Source organism: Rosa chinensis, chromosome 7 (assembly GCF_002994745.2).
Source record: "Rosa chinensis cultivar Old Blush chromosome 7, RchiOBHm-V2, whole genome shotgun sequence".
Taxonomy (NCBI): Eukaryota; Viridiplantae; Streptophyta; class Magnoliopsida; order Rosales; family Rosaceae; genus Rosa; species Rosa chinensis.
In genome coordinates, this window is record NC_037094.1 from 52602534 (window position 1) to 52630528 (window position 27995).

The 27995-nt window shown below is 38.4% G+C and overlaps 2 protein-coding genes and 1 long non-coding RNA gene across 5 annotated transcripts; 2 read left to right on the forward strand and 1 right to left on the reverse strand.

Moving 5' to 3' along the window:
- The first annotated feature begins 63 nt into the window (after nucleotides 1-63).
- LOC112175435 (immune-associated nucleotide-binding protein 9) lies at nucleotides 64-3706 on the forward strand. The gene is made up of 6 exons (XM_040511906.1): nucleotides 64-155; nucleotides 817-1063; nucleotides 1213-1490; nucleotides 2140-2304; nucleotides 2405-2536; nucleotides 3288-3706. Exons 2-6 carry the CDS (start codon nucleotides 835-837, stop codon nucleotides 3495-3497), a joined length of 1014 nt encoding a protein of 337 aa, XP_040367840.1. The 5' UTR covers nucleotides 64-155; nucleotides 817-834; the 3' UTR covers nucleotides 3498-3706.
- On the forward strand, nucleotides 94-27994 carry LOC112179489 (immune-associated nucleotide-binding protein 9). Of its 3 annotated transcripts, none has more exons than XM_040511907.1 (6): nucleotides 94-155; nucleotides 25093-25339; nucleotides 25495-25775; nucleotides 26406-26570; nucleotides 26672-26803; nucleotides 27542-27994. In XM_040511907.1, exons 2-6 carry the CDS (start codon nucleotides 25111-25113, stop codon nucleotides 27737-27739), a joined length of 1005 nt encoding a protein of 334 aa, XP_040367841.1. In that variant the 5' UTR covers nucleotides 94-155; nucleotides 25093-25110; the 3' UTR covers nucleotides 27740-27994. The 3 variants fall into 3 exon arrangements, with proteins under 3 accessions (XP_040367841.1, XP_024173677.1, XP_024173676.1); XM_024317909.2 differs by lacking the exon at nucleotides 94-155 and adding an exon at nucleotides 24451-24561; XM_024317908.2 differs by lacking the exon at nucleotides 94-155 and adding an exon at nucleotides 24469-24587.
- LOC112178951 lies at nucleotides 18807-23033 on the reverse strand. The gene is made up of 3 exons (XR_002927564.2): nucleotides 22124-23033; nucleotides 21298-21937; nucleotides 18807-19188 (listed from the first exon to the last, which is right to left on the reverse strand). It is a non-coding gene; the product is annotated as an uncharacterized LOC112178951 (long non-coding RNA).
- Nucleotide 27995: the final 1 nt, after the last annotated feature.

A 27995-nucleotide genomic window follows, 5' to 3' on the forward strand; every position in this document is an offset into this window, starting at 1 on the left:
AGTATCATTCCCTCGAGGAGGATCGTATAAATTCACAACGCATACACACACACACACACAGACTTCTCTTTTGTTATATTCTCTACTTTCTCTCTCTCCATTGGGCCTCCGAGAGAGAGTCTCTTTGTTCTTGGCTTCGCTCTTCCTCTACCTCAGTTGAGTTTCCTTTCTAGACGATCTTGAATGCTTAGTCTATGATTTACTATTTTAACTTGTATCGTACAGATTTAGTTCATATGCTTTAACCGCTTGGTTGTTTTTCATTACAAAACATGTCAAACATGGTTATTATTATCATTATTATTATTATTTATTTTTATTATTATTATAATAATAAGCTGACTCGAACCCACTAAAGGATTCTGTCAAAATTGCTTTTAGGCTCAAACAATAATAATTATTATTATTATTATTATTTGCTAAAGAGAAGAATTTCTGTTGCTTTAGTTCTGGTTCTAGATCATCTTTATGTGGAATATCCTGTACTTGTTCCTAACTTGTGTTTGTTGCAATTACATTTAGTTATTCGTCCTGCTGACTCATAGAACCACATATGGCTTACATGTTTAAAAATCAGTGTGTTTTGCTCAAATAAAAAATTAATTTTCCTTTACTCATATAACTTTAAGTCATTGCAATTATGTGCGTGAGTCTTCTAGATATATACAGTAATGCAAGTATTGCCGTACTTTTGTCATTATGAAGCAGTGAGAAAAGATAATATAGACTATATGCTTGCTAGGTATCCTCTTTCTACTTGCAGTACTTTCCTCGTTTATGAAGCATTGACAGAATATAAAACATATATGGTTGCAGGTATTCTGATTTTGTATAATGGGTGGACGTTTGATTGATGTTGACCGGGAACTTCCCATTTCTAATGATGCTCGCACTGTGGTCTTAGTTGGACGCACTGGTAATGGAAAAAGTGCAACAGGCAACAGCATTCTTGGCAAAAACGCCTTCAAGGCCAAGCGTAGCTCTAGTAGGGTCACGACCACTACTGAATTGAAGACTGCTATCTTGAGAAATGGACAACAAATTAATGTTATAGACACTCCTGGTAAAGTCTTGCCGACATGTATTTGTTTTGTAATTATGTATCAAAAAAATGTGTCTAGGAGTAGTACTACCAGTATATAAAGTAGTTGCATTTACGAACCTACTTTTCAACGGTTATTCTTTCCTTTTGATCTGTGTGGTATGCTGCAGGTCTTTTTGATAATTCTGCCAAATCAGAATTTATTGGCAAAGAAATTGCCAAATGCATTAAATTGGCCGAGGATGGAATCCATGCTGTTCTTGTGGTTCTCTCAACTAGAACTCGCTTTACGAAAGAAGAGGAGTCTGCACTCCGTAGCTTGGAAATTCTATTTGGAAGTAAAATCTTTGACTATATGATTGTTATCTTCACCGGAGGAGATGAGTTGGAAGAAAATGATGAGACTTTGGAAGATTATTTGGGACATGATTGCCCGGAGCCTTTGAAGGTAAATTTGTTTCTTCAATTTTGTTTTCCTTTCCCCAGTTTAAAATGTCATCATAATATCACTACTTTCGTTTCCATTTCTGAATGAGCGGGATATGATATTCTTTTTAACTGTATCTGTTAACATCATCGTGTGTTTCATTTGGACTTATAAGTTTGATAAAGAATATAGTCAAGTTGAGACATAAGCTAGAAAGTATTGAAGTTCTGTTGAAGCATTCCTGTTAGTTCTCCATTTTTTTCTTTTCTTTGCTCCCCATAGTTGGTTCCAAATGATATCAAACTTCGTGAAAATGCTTGTCCTGTCTAAACTGAGACAGTTCTTGGGGAACTCCTCCCTATTCATTGCGTACATCAAATGTGTATTACCTCTTTACAATAAATATTGGTGTCATTGTCATTTGTTGTTCACGGAAATAAAGTTGGTCTTTATTGATGATATGTGGTGATATAAGGTAGACTTGGTTCAAATTAGCAGTATCACTAGAAGTTGACAGAAATCTATTAGTAACATGGAATTAGTGGAAGAACATTTTGACATATTTTATGTAAGAATTTGCTTTTATTTTTATTGCTTGATCCAGTACTCTCTTTGATATGAGCCTATATATCATGCACTAGACATATAATCAGTTCTTGCAATAATTTAGGAACTCCTTGGTCTGTGTGGAAATCGTTGTGTGCTTTTTGATAACAAGACCAAGGATAAAAGCAAGAGGGTCGAACAAGTGCAGCAGCTTCTGTCGCTTGTAAACTCGGTTATAGCACAGAATGGTGGGCAGCCATACACAGATGAGATATTTGCTGAAGCGAAGGTATTTGTTGTTTTCTCTTTTATTTGCAGTAAATATTTCTTGAGATTATTACTATGTTGGTGTTGAATATAATGATCAAAACATTGTTGCATCTGGACAGAAAGGGGCTATGAAACTTCGTGACCAACAAGAAGAGGTTGCTTCGAAGGGGTATTCAAAACGAGACATAAATCTTTTGAATGAGCAGATGCAGCGTCAATATGATCTGCAGCTTAAACAAATTACTGAGATGGTATATTTTCATCTGCATTATGTTTGCATTCAATAATTTCCATCAGCATGTTTAACAATTGGCTTAGTTAAAACTACAATTTGCTACTTTCCTGCATCATGTGCCATTGTCCTGTGTCGATCTATTGACCAACCCCTTTAAACTGAGATCTTTGTATTGGTAAAGAATGAATTTGTGTATATTTTTTTGCATTGGCTGTTGGTCTTATTTGTCCAATAAATAGTAAAAGCGTAAAAACCAAAATTTAGAGTAAGAGAATTGAACAGTACGTTAACTATAAATCTGAAAACACTATATCAGCATTCATACTAAATGTGATTTAAGGTGGTTTAACACTCCCCACAACTCTCACAATCTTGGAGACAAGAGATTGGGAGAAGTTTGAACTGTTGACCGGGTAGAAATCTGGATACACAGAATAGCAATGACATTAAATGTGACTTAAGGGGAGCTTAATGTACTTGATAGTAGTTAATAGAATTTGTAGAATGAAATCCTTATTGGTAGAATGAAACAATTTAAGTGGCCATATCACCTTCATTTATCGAGTTTGGAATCTTGCATTGGGAATCTTATGATTCATGCTCTTCCATATAAAAACAATTCATTTTTCCTTTCTTTGGATTTGGAAAGATCGAGTGGGTAGTATAGATCTCAGAGCACAAGGTGTTTGCCTCTACTAATAACTTGTTTTTATATGCATGGAACTTTTACTTTCACGTATACTTTTATCTGAAACACAAATATGCAGCTTGAGTTAAAGATGAGAGTGAATACCATGGCGCTTGAACAAAAGTTAGCAGATGAACATGCTGCACGACTAAGATCTGAACTGCAGATTGCCCGAGAGGCTCAACAAAGGTCTGAAAAAGAGAGATACGATCTGCAAGTAGAGAAGCGGATATGTGACGGAAATGGCAGAGGCCGCATAGGCCTCGGAGACATTTGTCCTATTCTTTAATGCAATGATTGATAGGCTATGTGGTAAGGACATCGTGGAGTTTGAGGCAACTGGTTGCGACGTCCGGTTGATAATGGCTATGGTATCCTGTTTAAATGTGAAAGGTACTGGCTCACAGTTGGAATTAATTAATATCTAAACTCTTGAACTGTATGGGAATAATGTTGTAAGTTTATTCATCTCTTAAGGAGGTTTATACAGTATTACAACCATGTACATATAAAGAAAAGTAATAAATGCTGATCTAAGTTACCTATATCACTAATGCTAATTGATACACAAAATAAATCATTATAAATACTAATTGACATGATATAGCTCATACACGCTCCCTCAAGTTGGTGCATAGATGTCTCGCACTACTACAAAAATTGAATCAAACAACGCCTCTCAGATGACGCATTATAGTTTTCCGCTGTCTGATTTATTTTTATTTTTTTTTGTATGTCGTTTTTATAAAATTCGTTGTTTGATATGGAAATATGAGTTAGTTTAGAACACGTTTAAGTGCATAACCGTTGTACGTATGACCCTAAAAAAATTGAGCGGCAAGTTTCCCACCATATTTGTGGTGCCAAACCCTATCGCAAACCCCAAATTTCCGCCAACACATATTAATCATACGAGTAGAAACAATAAAAATGTGGTCTAATTAATATGTTTGACATAAAGGAGGGAGACTTCCCACCACCATTTTTCTCCAACTCCCCAAAAAGGGAAGTCAATTTAATAGGAGACAGACCCTAAATTTAAATGGCTGCATTCAGACCACATTCATACACAAATCTGTTGTGTGAGTCCTTGTCCAAATTGATAGGGCCTCACAAACTCGGCTGAAACCCTAACACTTAAGCAAAAAAAAAAAAAAAAAAACCGACCCAAAACCAAAACCCTAGCTCGATAGCGCCTCACTCTCAATAGACCCAAAACCAAAACCCTCTCTCGACAGACCCAAACCCAAAACCAAAACCCTCACTCTCTCGCCAAAACCTCACTGTCCTAAGCCCTCATTATTCTCTCTAACCAATCTCATCTCTCTGCATGACTCATGCAGCATGAGATTGTTGATTGCTAATGGGATTGAGCCGGTGAAGTTGTTAGAACTGAGATCGAGCCAATTCAGCCTCTCTAGATGGAGCTGATTCCCCCTAAGAACTTAGAGCTGACTCAGCCTGCCAAGTGTGTTGGGTGGAATCGGACCCACAAGCCCAACACCGGGAAGGTGAAGCGAATCCACATACGATTGGTTCCGGTCACACGCAGCTGCAGGCAGAGACCGAATTGTTCCTCAGTACCAAATTCACGTACGGCGTCGCATCTCTCTTTCTATGGAATTTTGATCATAAGTAACATATCTGGGCTTGTTTTTATTAGGTCGTTGATGTCCAGGTGTGTCTTGTGTCTATATTTTGTAATGGAAATTTCTATTGTGGTCGAGTGACTTCGCCCAATCCCACTTTGAATCAGCCATTAGGAACCAAACCCTAACCCACTCACTCCTCCTCTCAGTCTCCACCAAAACTCCCCATTTCGAATCTCTAGAATTGGACTGTCTTCCCTTCATAGACCATACTGAATTGAAGAAGATTCATTGCTCTGTGAAGTGCTAGTTTGTTACGTCTTTCTTGTGCATTTGGGTTTATCTGATTGTATGTTTGTTTGTCATGTGTCATTCTAATTTGCATTGGTTGACATTAGTTACTGTGTAGGTGTTTTGTGAGGTTAGGGTCTTCTTAAAAGAACCATAACATCCTTTTCCATATATGTATATTCAGCTCTCAATATGACAGGGAACTGTATCAATTTGGGCATAAAGGATTTAGGTTTTTTGGGTTTATATTCTACCCTTGTAGTACTCTAATCAGACTACGATTTTCAGTTATCTATATTTGGGTTGTTTATATGGAACTACATAAGTTTGTTTGGTATACTGCTTGCTTGCTCATATTGCTGTTTAATTCATAGCAACTCTTCGGAGTCTGGCAGCAGCTCTACTATAGATCATAATAACCTGTCAATGATGTGGATTATTTTCTTACGTTCTGAGTTCTGAGTTCTTTTCCGATTGTTGTTGTGGTGGATTGTTTCCTGTTATGATTTATTTGTTTCTCTGTTGGGCAACTTGAAGTAAAACACCAAGTTTCCATCAGTAAGATGTAATGTGCCATTTGGAGAATTTTAAATGGATGATTAATTTAAGCCTCAAAGATCTCATTGATTGTAGTAGTGTAGAGAATGTCTATTATTGGAGGTTGGAGATTAATTTAGCAACTTAATTAATGAGTATGTTATGGTCTAGATGAGTTGATATTTGTTGCTTTATTAATTTAGATTGAATGATAATGGGGAATTTAGTAACATTTTTCAGAACACATCACTACTAAAAAAAAATTGCAATTGCTTTGCCTTTTTACTTCAGCAACAGTTGTCATCACAATTAACACCCTATTGCTACAGAAAATGTTCCATCGCGATTAAACCTTATCATTTGTGACGGAAAATCTTTGCCGTAGTAGTTTTGTACTCAATTGCAACGCCTTTTGCTCTTGCCATCGCAAAACGTATTTGTATTTGTACTTTACCAAAAAAAAAAAAAAAGGACGAAAAGAAGCCATGGAAATACATAAACGTCACCGTATTACTCTTTGGTGCTAACCCAAATATTTTTCCCTCTGTTTTTCCTTTTGTTTTTTTTTGACCAAATTGTCTACTAACAAAACAGCCCTAATTCTTTTTCCCTCATTTCCCCAAACATCACCTCTCTCTCTCTCTCTCTCTCTCCCAAGCTTTGTAGCTCCTCGAACTGGAACCTACTGCCGACACCGATGAGCTCCTCCGCTGACGTTGATGAGTTCCACGCACCTAAATCTACCACCGAGGCAGACGAGCTCCTCCTTTCCTTCACCAAATAAACTGTAACAACAGCTTCTCCTTACCCAAACACAACAGATCAATTTCTTAAGGTAAATTCCATTGTTCTTTCCATTTGTCTCTCGTTAATTCTAGGGGAACAGTTGGTTGTATGTTGGAGTTCAGTTTTGATATGAAACTAATTGGGATTTCTTTCAAATTTGAGCACTAGTGGCCAATCCTCCTGGATAATCTTCATGTTAGTAAATAGATGGATATCTTTCTCTTAGACATCGATACAATGACTAGTTTGAGGTAGAACTTGATTTGAATTTTGTTGGGTTGAGTTTGAGTTTTGAATCAAGAGTTCAGCTTTTTGTATGGGTGATCTGATATTGTCAAGTTTTTATGGTTGAAGAACATTGCATGTCATGGTTGTGGACTCTACGCTCTGCACTGACCAAAGATTTGATGAAGACCCTTTTCATTTTAATCGGACTGCTTTCTGCTATAAACCTTTTAAATGAAGGAAGGATGCTTAAGTTGTTAATTAGATTTGCATTTGATTGTGTTATCTAAGATGCGTATTTTCTATCAACTATTGGGCTGCAGTTTTCTCATATAGTTGTGGGTATTAAAGAAACAACTTTCTAGAGTTTCCATTCACTATAATTTTGATATAGTCACTTTGAAAGCCATGTTTTCAAAAGGCAACTAGTAAAAGTTAGTAACTTGTTTACAAATCAGGTAGCAGTTAAAAGTGGTTGACTGACATTCTTCAAGCCTTACTACAATGCATTTATCTTAATTGTAGACTTGTAGCTGAGATCATTTAAGCGACAGCTTCAACTCTCAAGGACTACTATCAACAATCAAATTATCCTCATTTGGTCTTTAACTGGAAAGAAAGTATATAGAAGCTGGGTTGAGAAGGTAAGAAAGTGGAAAGAAATAAACAAAAGGACTAAATACTGTTTAGTCCTTGAGCTTTCGACCAAAAAACACTTCAGTCCCTGGCCTTCTAATTTCACACGTTTAGTCCTTGTACTCTCAAATTTTGGACCAATAGGTCCTTTCCGTTAGTCTTCGTCCAAAACCTCCGTTAAGTAAAATGTCTATTCTACCCTTACTTCCTTTTTAAAAAAAATTTATTCTTTTATTCTTTTTTATTTATTTATTCTTTATCTTTTTTTTCTTTTTCATTTTTTCTGTTTATCTCTTCTCTCCTCCTTCACCTACACGGCTACACCTGCATTGGGCCACCGTCTGCCACAAACCGTAAGCGCCAGACCATCGCCTGCAAGAGACCGCTGCCAGCATCGGAACTCCACAGTCTACCTTAGATAGCCCCCGCCTGCATCGATCTCCCACTTGATGCCCATCACAACTTCAACACCTTCGCCAATCCCATCGATTCCCGTAGCTCCGATGATGACTTCTTCTCCGATGCAGCCTCCGATTCCAACCGTGACGTCAACTGCTTCACCACCGATCTCTTCGACCGTCGCACCTCCTCCGATCATCCCCCAGTGACTGCGTCCTCGTCTCAGGATCGACCAAAACCCACCCAACCTCAAAGCACCAAAGTCTGATCTCGTGATCTCAAAGATATACACACATCTGTGATATCGTCTCGCTTGCAATTTTGGATTCGAGTAATGTTGGGGTTTAGTTTTCGATTCTGAAAATTTGTTAGGGTTAGGGATTCAGGTCCAATTGGTTTCTGATTTGGTAAGGGAAGAATATACTCTTCGATACCGTAACAAACTGACTAGCTGATTTGATTGTTGATGATTAGATGATTTTGATAAGCAAGAGGAGGTGCTGAGGCAATTTGATTTGAACACGGCGTATGGGCCATGTTTTGGGATCATCAGATTCGAACAATGGGAGCGTGCCTGCAAGCTAGGGATGGATCCATATCGATCTTCTTGATGAAAATCCCAGATCAAGACCCATATGCATCCATATCGAGACCCATATCGTTCTTCTTGATGAAAATCCCAGATCGAGACCCATATCGATCTATCGGGCCCTGCAAATTCCTCTTTCTAATGTTGGAGTAATTGCTCAGACTTGGAGATGGTGGGTGTTCTGCTTAGAGATTTGAAGTTTGGAGATGATGGTGTTCTGCTTCACATTGATTTGGGTTGCAGGAAAGCAGCGATTAGGTGGCTTTGCTCTTTCTTGATTGTGAACAATTGCCCTGACCTTGAGGATGTTCCGTATCTGAAGCAAGTGTTTGAGGGAGTTCAGTGCCTTCTTGATGATGAACTAGTCTCTGGTGGCCATGATATTAGTGATGGTGGACTTCTGGTCTATGCCGTTAAGATGGCATTTGCTGGGAATTGTGGCATTAATTTGGATGAAAGTACCTTCTTTCATAAGGGACACATAGGAGGAAGTGGCGGTCAGGGGGGTGGGTGTTGCAATAGCCTTTGGCTGCAACGTGGGTAGTGATGGTGGTGGCAGTGGCGAGGATGGGGTTGAAGTGCGGTGGCGATGGGGAGGGGAGAAGAGATGAACAGAAAAAAAAAAAAAAAAGAAAGAATAAATCAAAAAAGAAAAAGAATAAATTATTTAAAAAAAGGAAGCAAGGGTATTATAGACATTTTGACGCATAATTAATGCCACGTCAGCTACTTAACGGAGGTTTTGGACGGAGACTAACGGAAAGGACCTATTGGTCCAAAATTTGAGAGTACAAGGACTAAACGTGTGAAATTAGAAGGCCAGGGACTGAAGTGTTTTTTGGTCGAAAGCTCAAGGACTAAACAGTATTTAGTCCTAAACAAAAATTTTTGTTGTTGCATGCTCGTGTGCTAACTTCTCTAAGTTAGAAAGATAAGTGCCTTAATAATTTATGACCAACAAGCATTATTACTTTGAGTTGTGATCACTTAAAAACAAATTGATGTGATAGATCTTGGTCAAAAGTGGGGTTACATGTACATATTGGGAAAACTGGAGAGATTTAATGACAACATGAAGTATATTTAGATAGTTGTCTGTAGGAATAAATACAAATTATCTGGGATAATTCATTCAACAGAAAATGAGGTTATTTTTCTTTAATTTTAAATACTGCACTATTACAATAGAAAGCAATCTGATTAAATAAACTGCTTGACTACACTTCATGAGCTTAAAGTCTGGCTTGACTCCTATAAAAGGAGGCTATGGCTTTCCTGCCATAAAAAACGTAAAATTTGTCCTGTAATTGATGTTGGAAATTTAATTTCAATGCTATACATTTTTTTCACTTCTTTTGTTATACTTGACATTCAATTCTTGTGGTTCAATGTTGATAGGCACGCAGCAGCAGGTCTCTAGTTTGAAATCGGTTTCTTTCTCCATTATTGGGAAGCGCTTGCCATCTTTGACTTCAAGACCTGGACGCTTTCAAGTTCCTATTCGGTAAGTTATTTCATTGTAATACTATTGTGACTCTTCTTTGTTTTGTTTACCCCAACAATCTCATAGATAATTTTTTACATTCTTGGATTTTAATCAATAGGTCCAGTTTAATTATTGTGGCATTGGATGATAAGTTTTCAATGTTAGTTTCCTTTAAGTGCAAACTTTGATTAGAGACTTGGAACATAAATTTTTGTGCAGCCTTATGTTTACGGTTTATTCCTCTTTTCAGAGACGTTCTATAATGAAATACAATATTCTTTGTATACCAGAACCATGTGATAGGTTTCTTGTTTATGGAGGCAAGGTCCCAACTCTATTGGATGTAGATTTGGTACATTAGTTTAACGGTTCATGACCATTGAAACCCCTATCTTTGCATTATTGTATATGGAACTTTGCATTCTTTTAAGGTACTAATTCTATTGAATGTAGGCATATAACATTACATCATGGATTATACACGAATAAGTCCTTTGATCTGCAAACTCTTTCTAAGAGTAAGATACATTGATTTCTAGTTTGATGTATTATAATCTGCCACAGGACTAGTTGATTCATGCTTACTAGACCACATTATATCCCAATCATTATTTTAAGCTCTATGGGATCCATAATTATGTCAATTTAATTCTAATGACAAGCAACACTCATATTTTATTTTCTGCAGCAGAGAACACCATCCATTAGTTGAAAAGGCAGCTCATCAGCAAGTCAGCAGTGAAGAATCTGGAGTTAATTTTGGCAATCCAAATCCAAGAGCTTGATATTAGCAGGTTAGTACTTCGTCCCCATTTTTATATTTATGCTGATTTCATTTATTATGAAGAAGTACTAAGCTTGTCTGTGGCAATGTAATATGGCTATGTTTTTATTTTATTTTTATTGATGTATATATATTAGTCTTTTACAATTGACACTAGTTTTGTGATGCCCTGGAAATTCATATTTATTTTCCGAGGATTTTCCGCAATCTAATTTGTGGTTATTGGACGATTTTGTGGCTCGTGGAAGGAGCGGAAGTGGTTCGGATGAATTTTTATTCGAAAAGTATGGTTTTGGGGGGGGGCACAAAGGTTGACTTTTTATTTATCCAAAAACTTCCTTTATGAAAGTCGTAGAGTGCATCCATACGAGTTCATGGACGTGTGGAACGCGGAAATCAGAGTTCATATGAGGAAGTTATGAGCGTTTGAAGTTTGGAAAAATTTTATAAATAGGGGGTTTCCGTTTTCGGAAACTTACTATTTCCATTTTGGGAAATTTCTATTTCCGTAAACTATTCAAATCCTCCGTTCTCTCTCATCAGTCGCTCGACCTGACCCAAACCCGGAAACTTGACCTGGCTTTTCTGGCCACCTCTAGCGGCGGGACCTGGGCAGACCGACTCGCCTCCTTGTTCTGGTCCTCCTGGTGATGGCCTCTAGCATCAATTCTAGGTCACGGTGGTGCAGCAATGCGGTGAACTCGAGTGCAGTCAGACCCGATCGGAAAACTTAGCTCCGGAGACGTCGTGACTTCAAGCTTTCTGTTTTGAGTTCGTAGAAGCCTCCCTGATCGATCTGCGGTGTTTGTTTTGATTGATTCACGTTGGAATCGGATCAACTCAAGGTGAACAGTTCACAGCGGCTTGTGGCGGTAATCTAGGTTGTGTTGGCTTGAACCCCAAGTATTAAAGTTGATCTATTTGGTGTTCTTGACATTTTGGACGGTTGGATTAATCTAGTTTTGAGTTTTGGCTAGTGGTGGTTGTGCCACAGACTGTGGCAGCCTTCCGGCCATGTATTGGATAGTTTCTGGTATTATATATAATCTACTCGTCGATACGAGTGTTTCGATATATAATATGTAATTTTTGGAGATCGTATGAATATGTTGTGATTTTTACAGTTTCCGACCGTTTGATGATTCGATCCGTGAGGATTTGAGCGTTCGATAGACTTGTGGTTTTGTCAATTGTAAAAGCATTCCGGAGACTTTGGGTGGTCTCAGATGAGGTTTCGCCTCGATTGGCGTTACTTTCAGGGTTGTTGTTCGATTAGGGGATTCGAACTTTTAATCACTTGGTGATTCACTGATTTGAGATCATTGCTGATTAGGTGCTTCTCAAGGTGAATTGGACGAGTTGTTGGTGTGAGTGTTAGTTTGGTTATGTATTGAAGACGTAGCGAGATTCTGGGGTGAGTAATCTCACAATGTTCATTTACGAACAAAGTTACCTTTATCGTTTTGAGAGTTATTGATTTAACTGCAAACTATAGTTGATATTAGTGGCATTCCTGAGTGAATGACCACACACACACACACACACACACATAAATATATATATATATATATATATACGTGAAATATATATGTGTGGGTGCGTTCATTTTCGTTTTGTGATGTGACTTTTTGGAAAACAATTATGGTGGGAAATAGTATTTCTATTGTTTTGAAAAGTATTTGAGGATTTAGGGAGTTGCAGGTTGTGATTTCTCCTTTTGGGTTGGGTAACATTTTCAGGTCCGGTATGTCCATTTTAAATGTTTTAATCTGACGACCGGTGGTTTGAGGATTTGAGAGTCACAGGTTGTGATTTCTCCGTTTGATTTGATTTTGACATTTTGGGTCCAGTGCGACTCGTTTGATGTTTTGATCTGAGGGTCAGGTTAGCCTAAGGATCGGGGATTGCAGGTTGCATCCTCAGGCAATGTTATATCGTAAGGTTGAACCTTGGCCGGTTGACAGATTACGATTCAGTTAGAGCTCTAGTCTGTCTACCATCATACCTCATGGGTCTAAGTAGGTTACTTAAGACTCCTGGGTACATATTTTGTCTAGGTTGGACGAAGAATCATATTTTATTTGTTAGGTTAACGATAGATATGATTGATGCGTGTTGATATTGTGTCCAGGTTGGACCGAGGATTCATATTCGATTTGTTAGGTTAACAATTGATATGAGTTGATGTTTTGTCCAGGTTGGACCGATTTGTTGTTTTCTCTAGGTTGGACCGATTTGATGTTTTGTCCAGGTTAGACCGAAATGTTTTGCTATGAGTTGATTTTTATTATCCAAGTTGGATCGATTTATCATATTTGAATTGTTAGGTTAACGGTTTATATGATTTTGTCACGGTGTGACTTTCGTTGTTTTCTTTTAGGAAAAGTGTATTGTTTTGGGAAGCATGATATTTTTTCCTTATTCTCAAGTTGAAAGGTTTTCCTCGTTTGTGGCGTACGTTGTGTGGTGTTTTGTTTTGAGTTACTCATACGAGCTAGCAAAAGCTTACCGGGTTTGTCGTTCAAACGGTGTAGGGGTTAATCGTGCATGTCAGGATAATATTAGCTGAAGTTGGGGTAGCGTACTTGCAGCTTAACGGTAGGAAGCCAGTTTTGTGACTTTACCGTTATTTGGACTTCCGTTGTAGTAAGCTCTGAGGAGCATTTACGTTTTATTTTGTTGTTGACAATTTAATTCTAGGGCTGGGGATTTAAGCCCAAAAACCCTCAAACCCGGACCGGCCTGTCAAATCCCGACTTGTTTGGGCTGGGCCCTATTTTTTTTATCACCAAAATGGTTCGGGCCGAGCCCTGCATTTCAAAGTTGGAAAAGCCCGTTTAAGCTTGGCTTATTTAAAAGAGACAGATGTCCATGGATTATTGGACTTAATATAAGGCTCAAAATCTCTACCATAGGATCAAATACACTGAATTGTTTCTCACTCAAATACGTAAAAGGCTAAAGTCCTAAAAGACTAAACGTCTAAACCTAATCAATCTCACTATCTCAGATCTCTCAGCCATTTCTCCGCCTCCTTCAAACTTCAGCCGTCCTTCCCAAACTCGAGTCGTCCTCTCCAGCCACTAGAACATCACCGATCTGAATCCTCTCCGGCCTCCGAAACCCGATCTGAACCTAGAGCTGAAACCGGCCACTGGAACGTCACCAATCTGAATCCTCTCCGGCTTCTGAACCCAGAGCTGAAACCCGATCTGAACCCATAGCCGAAACCCGATCTGAACCCAAAGCCTCCGCCATTTCCACTAACGCTGTGAGTTTCTTTCTCTCAATTTCTTTGATTCTTTCTCTTAATCTCTTTGTATCTCTGTTCATATGTTGTGATATTCTGTTACAATGAAGTTTGTTGTTTGATTTTGGAGGTGTCTGAAAACGGAGTTGTGATTGTGGCTTAAGAAGCTCTAAAGGTGTTCTTCTTCGAAATGGTGGCTCAGGAATTGGGACTTTATAGTTGAATTGCAGCTTTGTATTTGAATTGGGACTTTGTGTTCAATTGCATGTCAAATTGTTCTTGACTTCTTGTATTTGAATTTGGATAATGAACTCTACATATTTGGATATCTGAATGTGCAGGTTGAACTTTGGATATGGTTAGTGTTTTGAAATTTGACAAGCAACATGTTGAAATGAATAGAATTTGCGTTATATTTGTGGGCAGGTAGCAAAGAATGAAAGTATAAAACTGGTATTTGGGCCCGAAAGCCCGGAAACCCTGCCTGAAAAAAAAAGGGCCGGTCCCTGTAGGTGCCAAAATGAGCTTTAGGCCCGAACCATAAAAACCGGGCCGGGTCCGGGCCCAATGAAATTTTTGATGAGCCCGGCCTGTGCCCAACCCTATTTAATTCATAAGTTTGTGTAATATATAACTCTGGGGAGCGAGTATATATTGACTTTGTGGGTCCAGGGCATCAATATGTATTTAGTTTTTGGGGAAAAAGTTTCCAAGTATTTTATATTGATGGCTGAGCGATCATCGCATGTATAATTATGGGATTATATATCGATTTTTATTTGTGTTAAAAATCAGGGGCGTGACAAGTTTATCTTAAATAAAAAGACATTATATCATTTACATAAAATATAACTTGCACAAGACATACATATTCTGATGTAGCTTAATGAAACCAAGACAAACTTCTAAATAATGGAAAACTTCATTAACACAAGTATGTAGCTTTGATAAACCTTTAGCCTTTGACATACATAATCTTGACTCAATGTTTTTTTTTATTGATCTAGAAAACTTGCATTTCACAATGGATAAGAGTTGGATTAACATAGGGAATAGATGGTCAAAGAGGGTTATTGATGGTTATGAAGAATTTCTGAATTTTGCATACACTAATGGGAAGGAAAGTGAATTGATAACTTGTCCATGTAGAAAATGTTGCAACCAACCCATTTATTTGCCCAAAGAAACTGTCCGAAAACATCTCAAAGATAATGGCTTCTTGGGAAAGTATACGAATTGGATTAACCATGGAGAGCCTCCAATTGCTACTAATTAACCATGCCAACTCTGAAGTTGATTTAAATGTCCAAGATGATATGTTTGAAATGCTGCATGAAGCTATGGGTGTGAAACTGATGATCCTCCATCAGATGATCCCCAAGTTGGGCCAAACCAAACTACGTACTGCCCATTTTTTAAAGGGGGAAATGATCATTTACCTAATTTTGGAGTTAATTAACCCCACTTGCCCAAACACTCTAAGAGATTGCCCACTTACCCAAACACTTTAAGAGATTATTTCCCTAATACCCAATTAATTATTTTTTATTTTTTTTATATTTATTTTTGGGACTTTTTTGCCCTCTCCTTCTTTCTCACTTAGAGAGAGAAGTCATCGGAGACCTTGCCGGACTCCGGTAACCAATGGCCGGCCGCCGACTCTGGTGATCGAAATCTGGCGAGCGGTCACCAGAATCCCGAATCTAGCTACTGGACTGGTGACGTCTGAATTTATTGCCCCTTAATAATACCAGTAACCATATTACTGCCCCCCAATAATCATATTATTGCCTCTCAATAATCATATTATTGTCTCCCAATACTTTTTTTTTTTGCCTCCTAATAATTATATTATTGCCCCTGAACAACAGCTTTTGCTCCACCGGCACCACCGCCAGACGCCAGACGTATAAAGATGTTTAAGCATCTTCCCACCACGTCGTCACCAATTTTGTGAGCTTCCCGAAGTACCAGGCCCAGATCATCATCTTCAACACCAACAAAAATGAAACAAGTGCAGCACCATCCCTCCCATTTCTTCAACAATGAAATCTCTTCTCTATCTACATCCTCTTTCTCTCACCTCCATCTCCACCGCCAGACCTCAATTCCTCACTTCAAACTCCCGGCTAATCACGGCGATAGTTCCGTGATTATATCAGCTAAAGGGAGGGCAAAAGAAGAAGAAGAAGGAATTGATGTCGTCGCCGCAGAGACCACGACGGAGCTGGCCGGTCTTGACCCCTAGGAGGGCAAACACTAACAGACCTCCAGCATCATCTAAGAGAGACCCGGTGTTGGGAGACGAGCTCGAGGGCGGTCATGGCGCAGACGACGACGTCTGGCTCTGAGACGGAAACGAACTCGGTCAACCAACGCCGGAATTGCTGATCAAAATCCGAGGCAAACGGATTACGCGTCTAATCGACGCCGGGTCAGATCAAATTCAGTCGCCTGTGATTTATGAATTGGATGACCTTGGGCTCGGAGAGATGGACAAGTAGAGATCCGGTGGGCTGATGTCATGGTTTGAGTCGCCGAAGGTTTGGGTTGAACGCCGGATTTCAGTTGCAGAGAGAGAGGTCGTCATCCAAGTTAGGAGAAGAGAGAGAGTGGCAAGCTTGTAGTTTTATAATAAGTTTCGTCCAAAACAGTCCTTTTACTTCTAAATGGGGTAAGTGGGCATGCTAATCTCTTAATGAAGTAAATGGGTTCATGTCGGCTCAAATTTGGGAATTTGGTCAATACCCTAAAATTTTTGGTTCGGGTCGTAACAATATATCCAAGTTTTCCTCTCCTAGTAATATTCAATTTATCATGTTTGGCCCATGAGATGAAGTTTGTGCTGTCCAACTTATTAGGAGCAATTGGACCATGATCATTTGAGTAGGATTCTCCCATAACCTGGGATGAAGATTCAGCCTTTCTCATAGTGTTTCTGGGACGAGTCATTGTTGACTTCTTGGTCAGCCATAGTGTTGGTTTTTCTAATTCGAAGAGACGGGTGTACGAGGTTGAAGTCTGAGAGCTAGTAGTCGATCTCACTGTGCAGAAGACTCAGATGTAGAAGATAGAGCCTTGGCAAATGCAGAAACGCAGATGAAGTAGGTCAAAATTGCCGTCAGCGGTGCAGGTCATGTACAAGGGCAGGCTAAGAGGACGGTGCTGGTTCATGGTGAGTCTGAAGCCGTGACGGAAGGACGCTGGCCGGTCGTTGACGTCGAGGCTGGATCGGGTTTGAACCTACAGATGTCAGGTCGTGGAGTGCAAGTCTTGGTCGAAGGGCACATTGGTCGTGCAGCTGAGGTTGCTTTTGTTGGAGTTGGTCGAATTCGGGTGGGCCTTGAGGCATCCAGGGAGGTTTGTTAGTTATTATTGATCACACAAGATAGCAGCTGATCAAGAACACAAAGACAATCTGGGAGAATGACTTGGTTTATTTGAGAAACAACGTTGGCTATATAATAGCCTCACAAGATGAAACAGAAAATTGAATACAGCCCCGTTATCAGCTAAAAACGTGGTAACTAAACTAAGAAGAATTCAAAGCAGTAACAACCATACCATAAAGACTAGGGCACTTATTAACAGTAACAAACTCAAAGTCATGACATTCCCTCCCTTAAACTAGATTGCCCAAGCAACTAGTTTACTGCAGGTGCATTGCAGACTCCCAACTGATCTCTTAACCTCTGAAACGACTCCAGCTTAAGTGGTTTGGTTAACACATCAGCCACTTGCTCTTGTGTCCCAAAGTGCTTCAATTGCACAACTTCTTTAGCCAACTCTCGTAGGAAGTGAAAACGCACATCTATGTGCTTGCTTCTACCATGCATCACGGGGTTCTTGGATAACTTAATTGCTGAACTGTTGTCACAGAATATGGTAGTGCCCTCACTGCCTTCATAGCCAAGTTTCTTCAGAATTCTCTTCATCCACACAGCCTGACATGAACACGCTGCAGCAGCTACAAATTCAGCCTCAGTTGTACTAAGAGTGACGATTGGCTGCTTTCGTGAGGACCAAGCAACTGCTCCAGAACTCAGAATAAAAGCATAACCTGACGTGCTTTTTCTATCTTCCAAGGAACCCACATAATCACTGTCAGTGAAGCCAACCCACTCATCTGCTAATATAGTCTCTGCTTTGTTGAAGGATTGGTTGGTATATCTATTGTCATTGATTGCAAGGTCTTGCACTCAACTAAATAACTAATATACTGATTGTTGATTCACAGCGTCACCAATTTTTTTCTGGGATAGATTGGAGTGCAAGGTCAAACAAAATACTTACTTCATATCAGGATTGGAACTTGTGAGTACCTTAATTGAGATATTTTTATTCTGTGATGATTTTAAATATCTGTGATGATTTTAAATTGACATGGTATCTGCCCTCTCTCTCTCTCTCTCTCTCTCTCTCTCAGATGATTTTAAATTGACTATATTGACACTCCTATTTGTCTTCTATCATTTGGAAGGAGAAGATTTCCTTGTACCTCCATTTAAGAGGAAAAAAGTTCGCATTGAATGAATCTCTGATCCATACGAGAGGGAAAAGAGGCAGACTGGCATCGAAAGCCTTTTTTTTTTTTTTGGCATTGGAGGAATCTAGATGCTGAAACACTTTGTAAAAGAGATGGCATGGTGACCAAATCCAGAGCTCTTGTCATCACTGGAGTAGAAATGAAATGTGGTAGTTTTTCAGAAGTTTGATGGGAATGTTAAACACTGAATTCAGTATCAAGTTATCAATATGATTAAAGCCTGGTCCCTGTATATATAGACGCTTTAATCTGGTCATATCAAGTACTTACACTAACTTTGAAGTTAGGATATGCAAAATAATGAAAACAGCCAATTTCCTCTTTAGACAATGTTTATTTGTAACATGTACTAGAATTGAAGTTCTTTACCTCCAAATGCAATTACATATTATCTGCAAGTGTGCAACTTAAACTCTTGATCAAACTATTAGGAAGTAATTTATACACCAGTTCTATAAATTGAAAGTAGTTTAAACATGATTTCTACAAGGAACTCACACACAATTCTATTTACATGAAAGGAATAGATCCACAAGAAGATTAAGGAATTCTATATATGGATTTCTGTACAAGGTTTGTGCTTGTAAGCAAGGTAGTCTTGAGCAACAATTAAACATGAACATTCCAAGAAAGGCTTTTACTTTGAGCGGTAAACAGTACAAAACTGACATGGCGGAATTTGGTTGGAATTTGCTTTCCCAAAATTCGCTTTCGGATTGGAGCAGTTATACATCAGATGCATCCCAACAGGGCTATTAATCTCAATTTGTTCAAGACACTGCATTTTCTCCTTCTGAAGTTATGATGTAACTCAAGGGCAAATTGTCAACAAGAGCAAGTAACAATAAGAGATCTCAAGTACCTGCAGCAAAAGCAAGAAATTGATGTATTAATTCAAAAACATGAATGCTTCAACTAATAACGAAATCACATGTTAACATATCATCTGTATTATTAGTTTATTATGAAAAAAATTAAATGAACTCAGTGCACATAAACATCCAGAGACAGATGAGTTCACAAACCATAAAAGGAAAGATAACCCAAGGCCCAAGCTCATATCCACAAAATGCTAGACAAAACTAGCAAACACAAACTAGAAGAACATATAAATGGAAAAAGAAACGAAGACAAACATACTTCTATAGTTCTATTATAGTTAAACAACCCAACTTGGAGAAAATAAGGAAAGAAATACTTTCCCACATCTCATTTATATTGACAATGGAGGAAACATGGTTCTCCCATTTACCCAACTACAGTACAAAGTCAACAACATAGGAAAGCTAAATATAGCAAATTGACCTCAAATTGTGATTGACGCCATTATATCAATATCTCCTGGCTGCAAAAGTGACTTCACAGACAAGGAAGTCTAATTCAGCCTCACAAGAACAGGTTACTACTAATTAAGGAAAGCTCATAAAAAATACTTTGTGAATACTTAAGTTACATCTTCTGTTTCTTCAAATGGTATAAGGTCATAAGTCACAACAAGCATAGCTACATCATCATTATCATTTTACAAGAAATTTACATGCAGCTTTTACAACATAATGAGCTGGGTCATGTATGACACAGATATTCTCTGATTTTTATACGACTAGCTTCCAAGGACAAAAATAAACTGTTATTTAGTCGGTTCATCTTGAGATCTAGAGGAACAATAGCAACATTTGCAATGATTAAGTGTTCAAACCTGTCTATGTGGTAAAGATGTTTCCAATCTTTAGGCACTTTGTTATGTTGTAAATGAATGCCAAAGAACACGGTCTAACAGTAGCAATTGATTACATAGGTCGTTTAGGGCAAACAGAAATGAACAAGTACAAAGGACTAAAAGAAATGAACAAAAACAAATAGGACATACAGACGAAGTAAGACTAAAAAGCCTAAAAAGCCCATGGACAGAAATGCGTTGTGATCTCGTTTCTGTATCCCCTGTTCCAAGCTGTCCATATTCATTGTTATAAGTGCCATCTGCTTTTTTTTTTTTTTTTTTTTTTTTTTGGGGGGGGGGGCGGTGGGTGTCGTCGTGTGTGAAATGCCCCCTATTAAAGAGCTTGATCGCTACTCTGAGGACTATATATATATCCATCACTCATCTCAGACCAAAAATTGAACTCTAGCAAAATCATTTACAAGCAAGAGCTTTGTAACCACTTTGCACAGCAACATATAGCAGAGCACATTCAACCTATTATCATGTAGAAAATAACTAGAAATGTTCTCATGTCTCTAGCAAATGTTTAAAACTACGCATGCAAATAAAGCTCTAAGTTGCATAGGTTGCTGAAATTTGCACAAGGGTAATTGGCTGGGTTTCACATATGCAGTTGCAGTCAAAGGCAGCATATCCCCACGGAAGTCACAAAACACAAAACCCCGAGAATTAGCCATTGTTGGAAGTGAACCTATTCAAAGAGGTAAAATGCACGAGACATTTGCTAAAAAATTGCATTTCGATCATTTATTCAAACAACTAATGTGCACACTAATGTTTGATTCCTAAAAGATCCAATGAATCAAAAGTTTCTAACCTATAGGTTGATTCATTGCCCACATATTTTCTAACCCATCTCTCTGATTTTGTATAAAAAGAGGAAAGAAGCTTACCTTTGACTTTGATTGCAGCTCTGGGAGCAACCCCTATAACTTGGCATATGTAAGCAAATGTTCAAATATAAGCAAAGTGAGAATTCCCGGGGTTTGTTAAAATGGGATTAAAAAGAGTTTTAATGACCTGCTCTGGGATTCAAGAGCAGTGAGAATTCCCAGGAATTGTAAAGATATCAAAAAAATGGCAACCCACATCGGTCAATACTCATTCACTCAAAACATACAAATGCCTCATGTAATCAAAAGCAAACTATGCTACCCATCAAAAACAAAGAGCTAACCATCAATATTGATCAAGTGATAGTTACAAAAACAATAAAGAAGATAAATTAATTAGAAGAGGTGGTGGAACCTGATCCCATTCCCATCATGTAAACCCAGCAGCCTAAGCTTAAGACCCAGCTTTTCTCACCATCATCATCTTCATCTTCTGGTTTGTAATCTTCCCAAATAATCAACACAACCGATAATCATTTATAGGACGTTTAATCATTGAATTGAATTGATCGAATTTTTAGGGTTCAGGAAGCATTTGTTTTTCTGCTTTGCAGGATGAGGGATGACGAGGGAGAAGACTTCAACTGTGCTCTGTTTGCAGGTTGATGGTTTCTTCTAACAGGACCTTTTATCTCCTTGATGCAGCTGCTTCTCTCCTTCTCCCCTAAAAGCCCTTGTGGTAACTTCATACTTTACAGTTTCATCTTCCCTGTCCTATGTGAGACGCGGTCAATCTAACGGAAATCTTGACGGCATCTGTTGGTCTACAATTCAGTTGGTTCATTGCAGATAAGGCCCACTGGAGCAAAACAGAGACCAAGTCCGACCTTCACTTTCTTTACTCTATAACACTTTCAAAGCAACACCCACTTCTTCTTATACCCCAAAACACAGTGCCGGCAACCCATTAAGCCTCTTCATGATAGCAAATCCGGTTTTGGATTAAAGGTTTTGGCAACTTCGGGTTTGGTTGAGGGCCGGTCTTAGGTGGTGATCTGCAGACAAGAGAGTAAGGTGTGGTGAGAGAGACAATGGGGGGAGAGTAAGGTGGACATTTCGTTCAAACGCATGTTAATTAAGGCATACAAAACTTGGAAAGCTGCAGACATGAAACTGTAAACTAAATGGTTGCAAGAAAAGAAGGGTGGAGCAAAAGATTAACAAAGAAAAGGCGTCAAAACCTTAAAAATAAATATGGATAAAATGACTAGCCCCTTTTTTTCTGTCTCTTTCTCTCCTTTGCAAAAATCTGACAGCACCTTGTGAAGAACTGTATTACAGGACAAAAAGTGACACAGAGATGCAGAGGTTCAAAAGCATTATAAAAATAAACAGACAAGAATTAACAGACAAAGGACTTGCATCCTAAACTCAGGAATAAACATATAACAAATAAGAGAGAGGGAAACAAACCAGACCACCTTCTTAAATTCAAAAAAGGCGCCGATTGAAATGTTTACACACACACCACTTTGTCCACCGACTCAAACTCCAGCAAAAAGCCCTATAATACTAACAAAGTACCAATTGAAAAATCTAACAGGTCATGACAAATGTCTACACATAACAAAAACGCCCAAATATCCAGAATTCCAGCTTGACCAAATTTCCAAGTTTGCAGCATTACGCCTTTACCAAATTTCTAGTTGATATCAGTAAGACAGAAATAAATTGATTATCAGTAATCGTAGAACTGATGAACAATACCAATTCAAAATTTCAAATTTCAATTTTCCAATTCAACTTCAGTTCAATAATTCCCAGAATCCCAGATTCTCAATTTATCAGAACAAGAAGATTGGAAGAAGAGAAGAACGAGAACTTATGTGGAGAAGCCGTGGGCTGGAGGCTGAAGGAGGACTGGAGGAGCAGTGGAGTGGAGGGGCGCAGTGGAGTGGACTGGAGGAGCAGAGGGAGACAGAGGCAGAGTCGGGCAGAGAGAAAGAGAGGGTCGTGGTAGCACAGTGAAGCGGAGGAGCGCCGCGCACGGAGGCCGGATCGCCGGAGGCACGGTGACGAAGTGAGAGAGACGGAGAATTGAGGCTGTGCGGGTGAGACTGAGATTGAGAGAGCGCACGTTCGTTCGTTCGTTCGTTCGTTAAATAGGTCAACAATTTTCGAATATCTATGACCATTGAATATATTACCGATCCAACGGCCACAAAACACACAGTATGGGATACCTCCAGTACCGTAGAATTTTCCCCAATATGATACGGTGGGAAAGGTACATTAGAGAAACTGATGATTGGGATTGGAGTATTAAAGCTGATTATATTTTTGTCATCACCTTGAAAGAGAACAAAGGCTGTGAATCGATGGAAATTATTCTATGCACCGACGGTGTAAATGACCCAACACTTATAAAATAATGTCAACCCTTGATATTTATTATCAACTTTATTTTTAATAAACAAAAAGTGTATTTAATGCAATCTAACCATTTATTTATGTTGGTGCAAATGCACGGCGGTGCTCTGAATAATCTCTCGTGAATCGAATCAAGGCATTGATTAATTCCCAACCGTCGCCGCCACAAGTTGCCTAACAGAATTTAGTTGTGTTAATTTGGACTTTGGAGAAAGAGATTTGTAAGAGCTAGACAGAGGTAGATAAAACACTGAGGGAAGGATGATTTAAGATGTAGAACCAATCATTGTTAGAGAATTTTTTTTCAAATTGAGTGAACTATTTGCTGCTGCTTTCTTTTCTACACAGATATAAATGTTCATTATTCAAAACTTCATCATTCCATATTTGATATTTCCATAGCAGGATTTACAGTACTGCTTTGTTTTTTAATTTTTTGGTCGAAGTTTACATTTTTGGTGGAACATCAGAACTAGAGACATTCAAAATTTAATGAAACAGTACAACTGTTGTGCCCTTTGCGAGATCTCTTCCATAGTGCCGGCACCGGCAAAGGAATGAGTATCTTTTCCTCCATTGACCAAAGAAAGAAGAATTAAACAGAGCATCTACTCTTTTTTGCAACTCAATTTGTGCAAGCAACATTTCATGCTGTTGCAAGAGGTGCAGAACAAGAAAAAGAAAACAGTAAGAAGAAAAGAAACGAACCTGCATGACATAGGATCTGCAGTCCTTGTATGCCCTTGATCTTAACTATTAGGATTGCATGAAACACAGAAATGCAGAAGCCTAATGTCTTCATGTCAAATATGGTACTCAAAGATTTAAGGCCTTGAATGCCGGATGTATCATTTTGACAGAAAGTATTGGCATTGTATGAGTGAAACCAGACGGATGTGCTGTAGAACGAAGAGATCCTTGGTGATAAAGTTTCCAGCATTTATTATTAAAATATATGACCATATTCCTGGCCTTCCCAAACACTGGAAAGGAAAATTGATGGGAATTGCAATTTCCCATCCCCGTGGAAAGAGCAAGGAATTGATTTCCTTTCCTTTCTTTTCGTGTAAATTAACTCAGCATCAATGTAGGAGAGTATACGAGCAGAAACCTCGAGGAGGATCGTATAAATTCACAACTCCTGCACACACACAGAGACATAACAGAGAACTTCTCTAATTCTCTCTCTGTGTGGTCTCCGAGATCGAGAGAGTCTCTTTGTTCTTGGCTTCGCTCTTCCTCTACCTGAGTTGAGTTTCCTTTCGAGAAGATCTTGTATGCTTTTATTCCAATCGTACCGTCTCTTTCACTCTACAGTTTTTTTTTTTTTTGCTATGTTTCAATTGCCGGCAGCGTGCCCCGAGTTCATCAGACGATTCTCTCTCTCTCTTTCTCTCTCTTTATTTTTTTTATTTCCTAACAGAATGAATGATTGTGGATCTTATGGCTAGCGTCTTCGGCTGTTTTTTTTTTTTTGGTAGATAGGTCTACAATTATTCGTGCTGCTGACTTATAGAACTACATATAGCTTACACGTTTAAAAATCAGTGTGTTTTGCTCAAATCAAAATTAATTTTTCTTTACTCATATAACTTATTGCAATTGTGTGCGTGAGTCTTCTAGATATATACAGGAATGCAAGTATGGCCGTACTTTTGTCATTATGAAGCAGTGAGAAAAGATAATATAGACTATATGCTTGCTAGGTATCCTCTTTCTACTTGCAATACTTTCCTCATTTATGAAGCATTGACAGAAAATAAAACATATATGGTTGCAGGTATTCTGATTTTGTATAATGGATGGAAGTTCGATTGATGTTGTCAGGGAACATCCCGTTTCTAATGCTGCTCGCACTGTGGTCTTAGTTGGACGCACTGGTAATGGAAAAAGTGCAACAGGCAACAGCATCCTTGGCGAAAGAGCCTTCATTTCCAAGCGTAGCTCTAGGGGTGTCACCACCACTACTGAATTGAAGACTGCTATCTTGAGAGATGGACAACAAATTAACGTTGTAGACACTCCTGGTAAAGTCTTGCCGACGTGTGTATTTGTTTTGTAATTATGTATCTAAAAAATGTGTCTAGGTGTAGGTAGCACTGCGAGTATATAAAGTAGTTGCATTTAAGAACCTGCTTTTCTACGGTTGTTCTTTCCTTTTGATTTGTGTGGTATGCTGCAGGTCTTTTTGATAGTTCTGTCAAATCGGACGTTATTAGCAAAGAAATTGTCCAATGCATTAAATTGGCCAAGGATGGAATCCATGCTATTCTTGTGATTCTCTCAACTAGAACTCGGTTTTCACAAGAAGAGCAATCTGCAATCCTTGGCTTGCAAGCTCTATTTGGAAGTAAAATATTTGACTATATGATTGCTGTCTTTTCGGGAGGAGATGAGCTTGAAGAAAATGATGAGACGTTGGAAGATTATTTGGGTGGCCGTGATTGCCCGGAGCCTTTGAAGGTAAATTTGTTTCTTCAACTTTGTTTTCCTTTCTCTAGTTTAAAATGTCATGATAATGAGTATGTCACTACTTTCGTTTCCATTTCTGAATGAATGGGATATGATATTCTTTTTAACTGTATCTGTTAACATCATCGTGTATTTCATTTGGACTTATGTTCGGTAAAGAATATAGTCAAGTTGAGACATGAGTTTAGAAGTATTGAAGTTCTGTACGTTGAAGCATTCCTGTTGGTTCTCCCCAGATTTGTTTCCAAATGATATCAAACTTGGTGAAAATGCTTGTCCTCTCTAAACTGAGACAGTTCTTGGGAATTCCTCCCTGTTCATTGCTTACATCAAATGTGTATTACCTCTTTACAGAAAATATTGGTGTCTTTGTCATCTGTTGTTCCCACAAATAAAGTTGTTCTTTATTAATGATGTGTGGTGATATAAGGTAGACTAGGTTCAAATGAGCAGTATCATTAGAAGTTGACAGAAATCTGTTAGTAGCAGGGAATTAATGGAAGCTCATTTTGACATATTTTATGCAAGAATTTGCTTTTATTTTTATTGCTTGATCCTGTACTCTCTTTGATATGAGCCTATCATGCACTAGACTTATATTCAGTTCTTGCAACAATTTAGGAAATCCTTGGTCTGTGTGGAAATCGCTGTGTTCTTTTTGATAACAAGACCAAGGATGAAAGCAAGAGGGTCGAACAAGTTCAGCGGCTTCTCTCGCTTGTAAACTTGGTTATAGCACAGAATGGTGGGCGGCCATACACGGATGAGATATTTGCTGAAGTGAAGGTATTTGTTGTTTTCTCTTTTATTTATAGTAATTTATTGAGATTATTACTATGTTGATATATATTGAATATAATGATCAAAAAATTGTTGCATCTGGACAGAAAGAGGTTATGAAACTTCGTGATCAACAAGAAGATGTTGCTTCAAAGGGGTATTCAAAACAAGAAATATCGCATTTGAATGAGCAGATGCAGCGTGCACATGATCTGCAGCTTAAACGAATTACTGAGATGGTATATTTTCATCTGCACTTTGCTTGCATTCAATAATTGCCATCAGCATGTTTTACAGTTGGCTTAGTTAAAACTACAATTTGCACTTTGCTGCATCCTGTGTCCATTAACCAACCCCTTTAAACTGAGATCTTTGTATTTGTAAAGAATGAATTTGTGTATATTTTTTCGCATTGGCTGTTGGTCTTATTTGTACAATGAGTAGAAAAAGCCTAAAAAAACTTAAATTTAGAGCAAGAGAATTGAACAGTTAACTAGAAATCTGTAAACACAATACCAGCATTCATACTAAATGTGATTTAAGGTGGTTTAACACTCCCCCCAACTCTCACAATCTTGGAGACACGAGGTTGGGAGAAGTTTGAACTGGCGGGTAGAAATCTGGATACACAGAATAGCAATGACATTAAATGTGACTTAAGGGGAGCTTAATGTACTTGATAGAAGTAAATATAATTTGTAGAATGAAATTCTTATTGGTAGAATGAAACAAGTTAAGGGGCCATATCACCTTCTTCATTTATTGAGTTTAGAATCTTGCACTGGAAATCTTATGATTCAGGTGCTCTCCTATATAAAAACAATTCATTTTTCCTTTCTTTGGATTCAGAGATCAAGTGGGTAATATAGATCTCAGAGCACAAGGTGTTTGCCTCTACTAATAAGTTGTTTTTATATGCTTATAAATATTGAACTTTTACTTTCATGTATACTTTTATCTGAATCACAAATATGCAGATTGAGTCAAACATGAGAGAGAAAACCATGATGCTTGAACAAAAGTTAGCAGATGAACATGCTGCACGACTAAGAGCAGAAGAGACTGCCCAAAAGGCTCAAAAAAGTTCTCAGGATGAAATCCGAAAGCTTAGAGGTGATCTAGAAGCAGAGAGGCAGCGGCCGAAACCGAGAACGTCCAGGTGTGCTATTATGTAATGATTGATAGGCTATGTGGTAAGGAGATCGTGGAGTTTGCGGCTATTGGCTGCGACGTCTGGTTGATAATGGCTATGGTATCCTGTGTAAATATGAAAGATGCTGGCTTACAGTTGGAAGTTTAATATCTAAACTCTTGAACTGTGTGGGAATAATGTTGTAAGTGTACTCATCTCCTAAGGAGGTTTATATAGTACTACAACCATGTATATATAAAGAAAAGTAATTAATAATATTGCTGATCTAAGTCAACTAT

Excerpts from the sequence above, each read along its gene's own strand:
- LOC112179489 (XM_040511907.1), top strand. The coding sequence starts at position 25,111 with ATGGATGGAAGTTCGATTGATGTTGTCAGGGAACATCCCGTTTCTAAT. Across the intron at positions 25,776-26,405 it reads ATTGCCCGGAGCCTTTGAAG|GAAATCCTTGGTCTGTGTGG; the intron begins GTAAATTTGTTT and ends GCAACAATTTAG. Across the intron at positions 26,571-26,671 it reads AGATATTTGCTGAAGTGAAG|AAAGAGGTTATGAAACTTCG; the intron begins GTATTTGTTGTT and ends GCATCTGGACAG.
- LOC112175435 (XM_040511906.1), top strand. The coding sequence starts at position 835 with ATGGGTGGACGTTTGATTGATGTTGACCGGGAACTTCCCATTTCTAAT. Across the intron at positions 1,064-1,212 it reads TAATGTTATAGACACTCCTG|GTCTTTTTGATAATTCTGCC; the intron begins GTAAAGTCTTGC and ends GGTATGCTGCAG. Across the intron at positions 2,537-3,287 it reads TTAAACAAATTACTGAGATG|CTTGAGTTAAAGATGAGAGT; the intron begins GTATATTTTCAT and ends ACAAATATGCAG.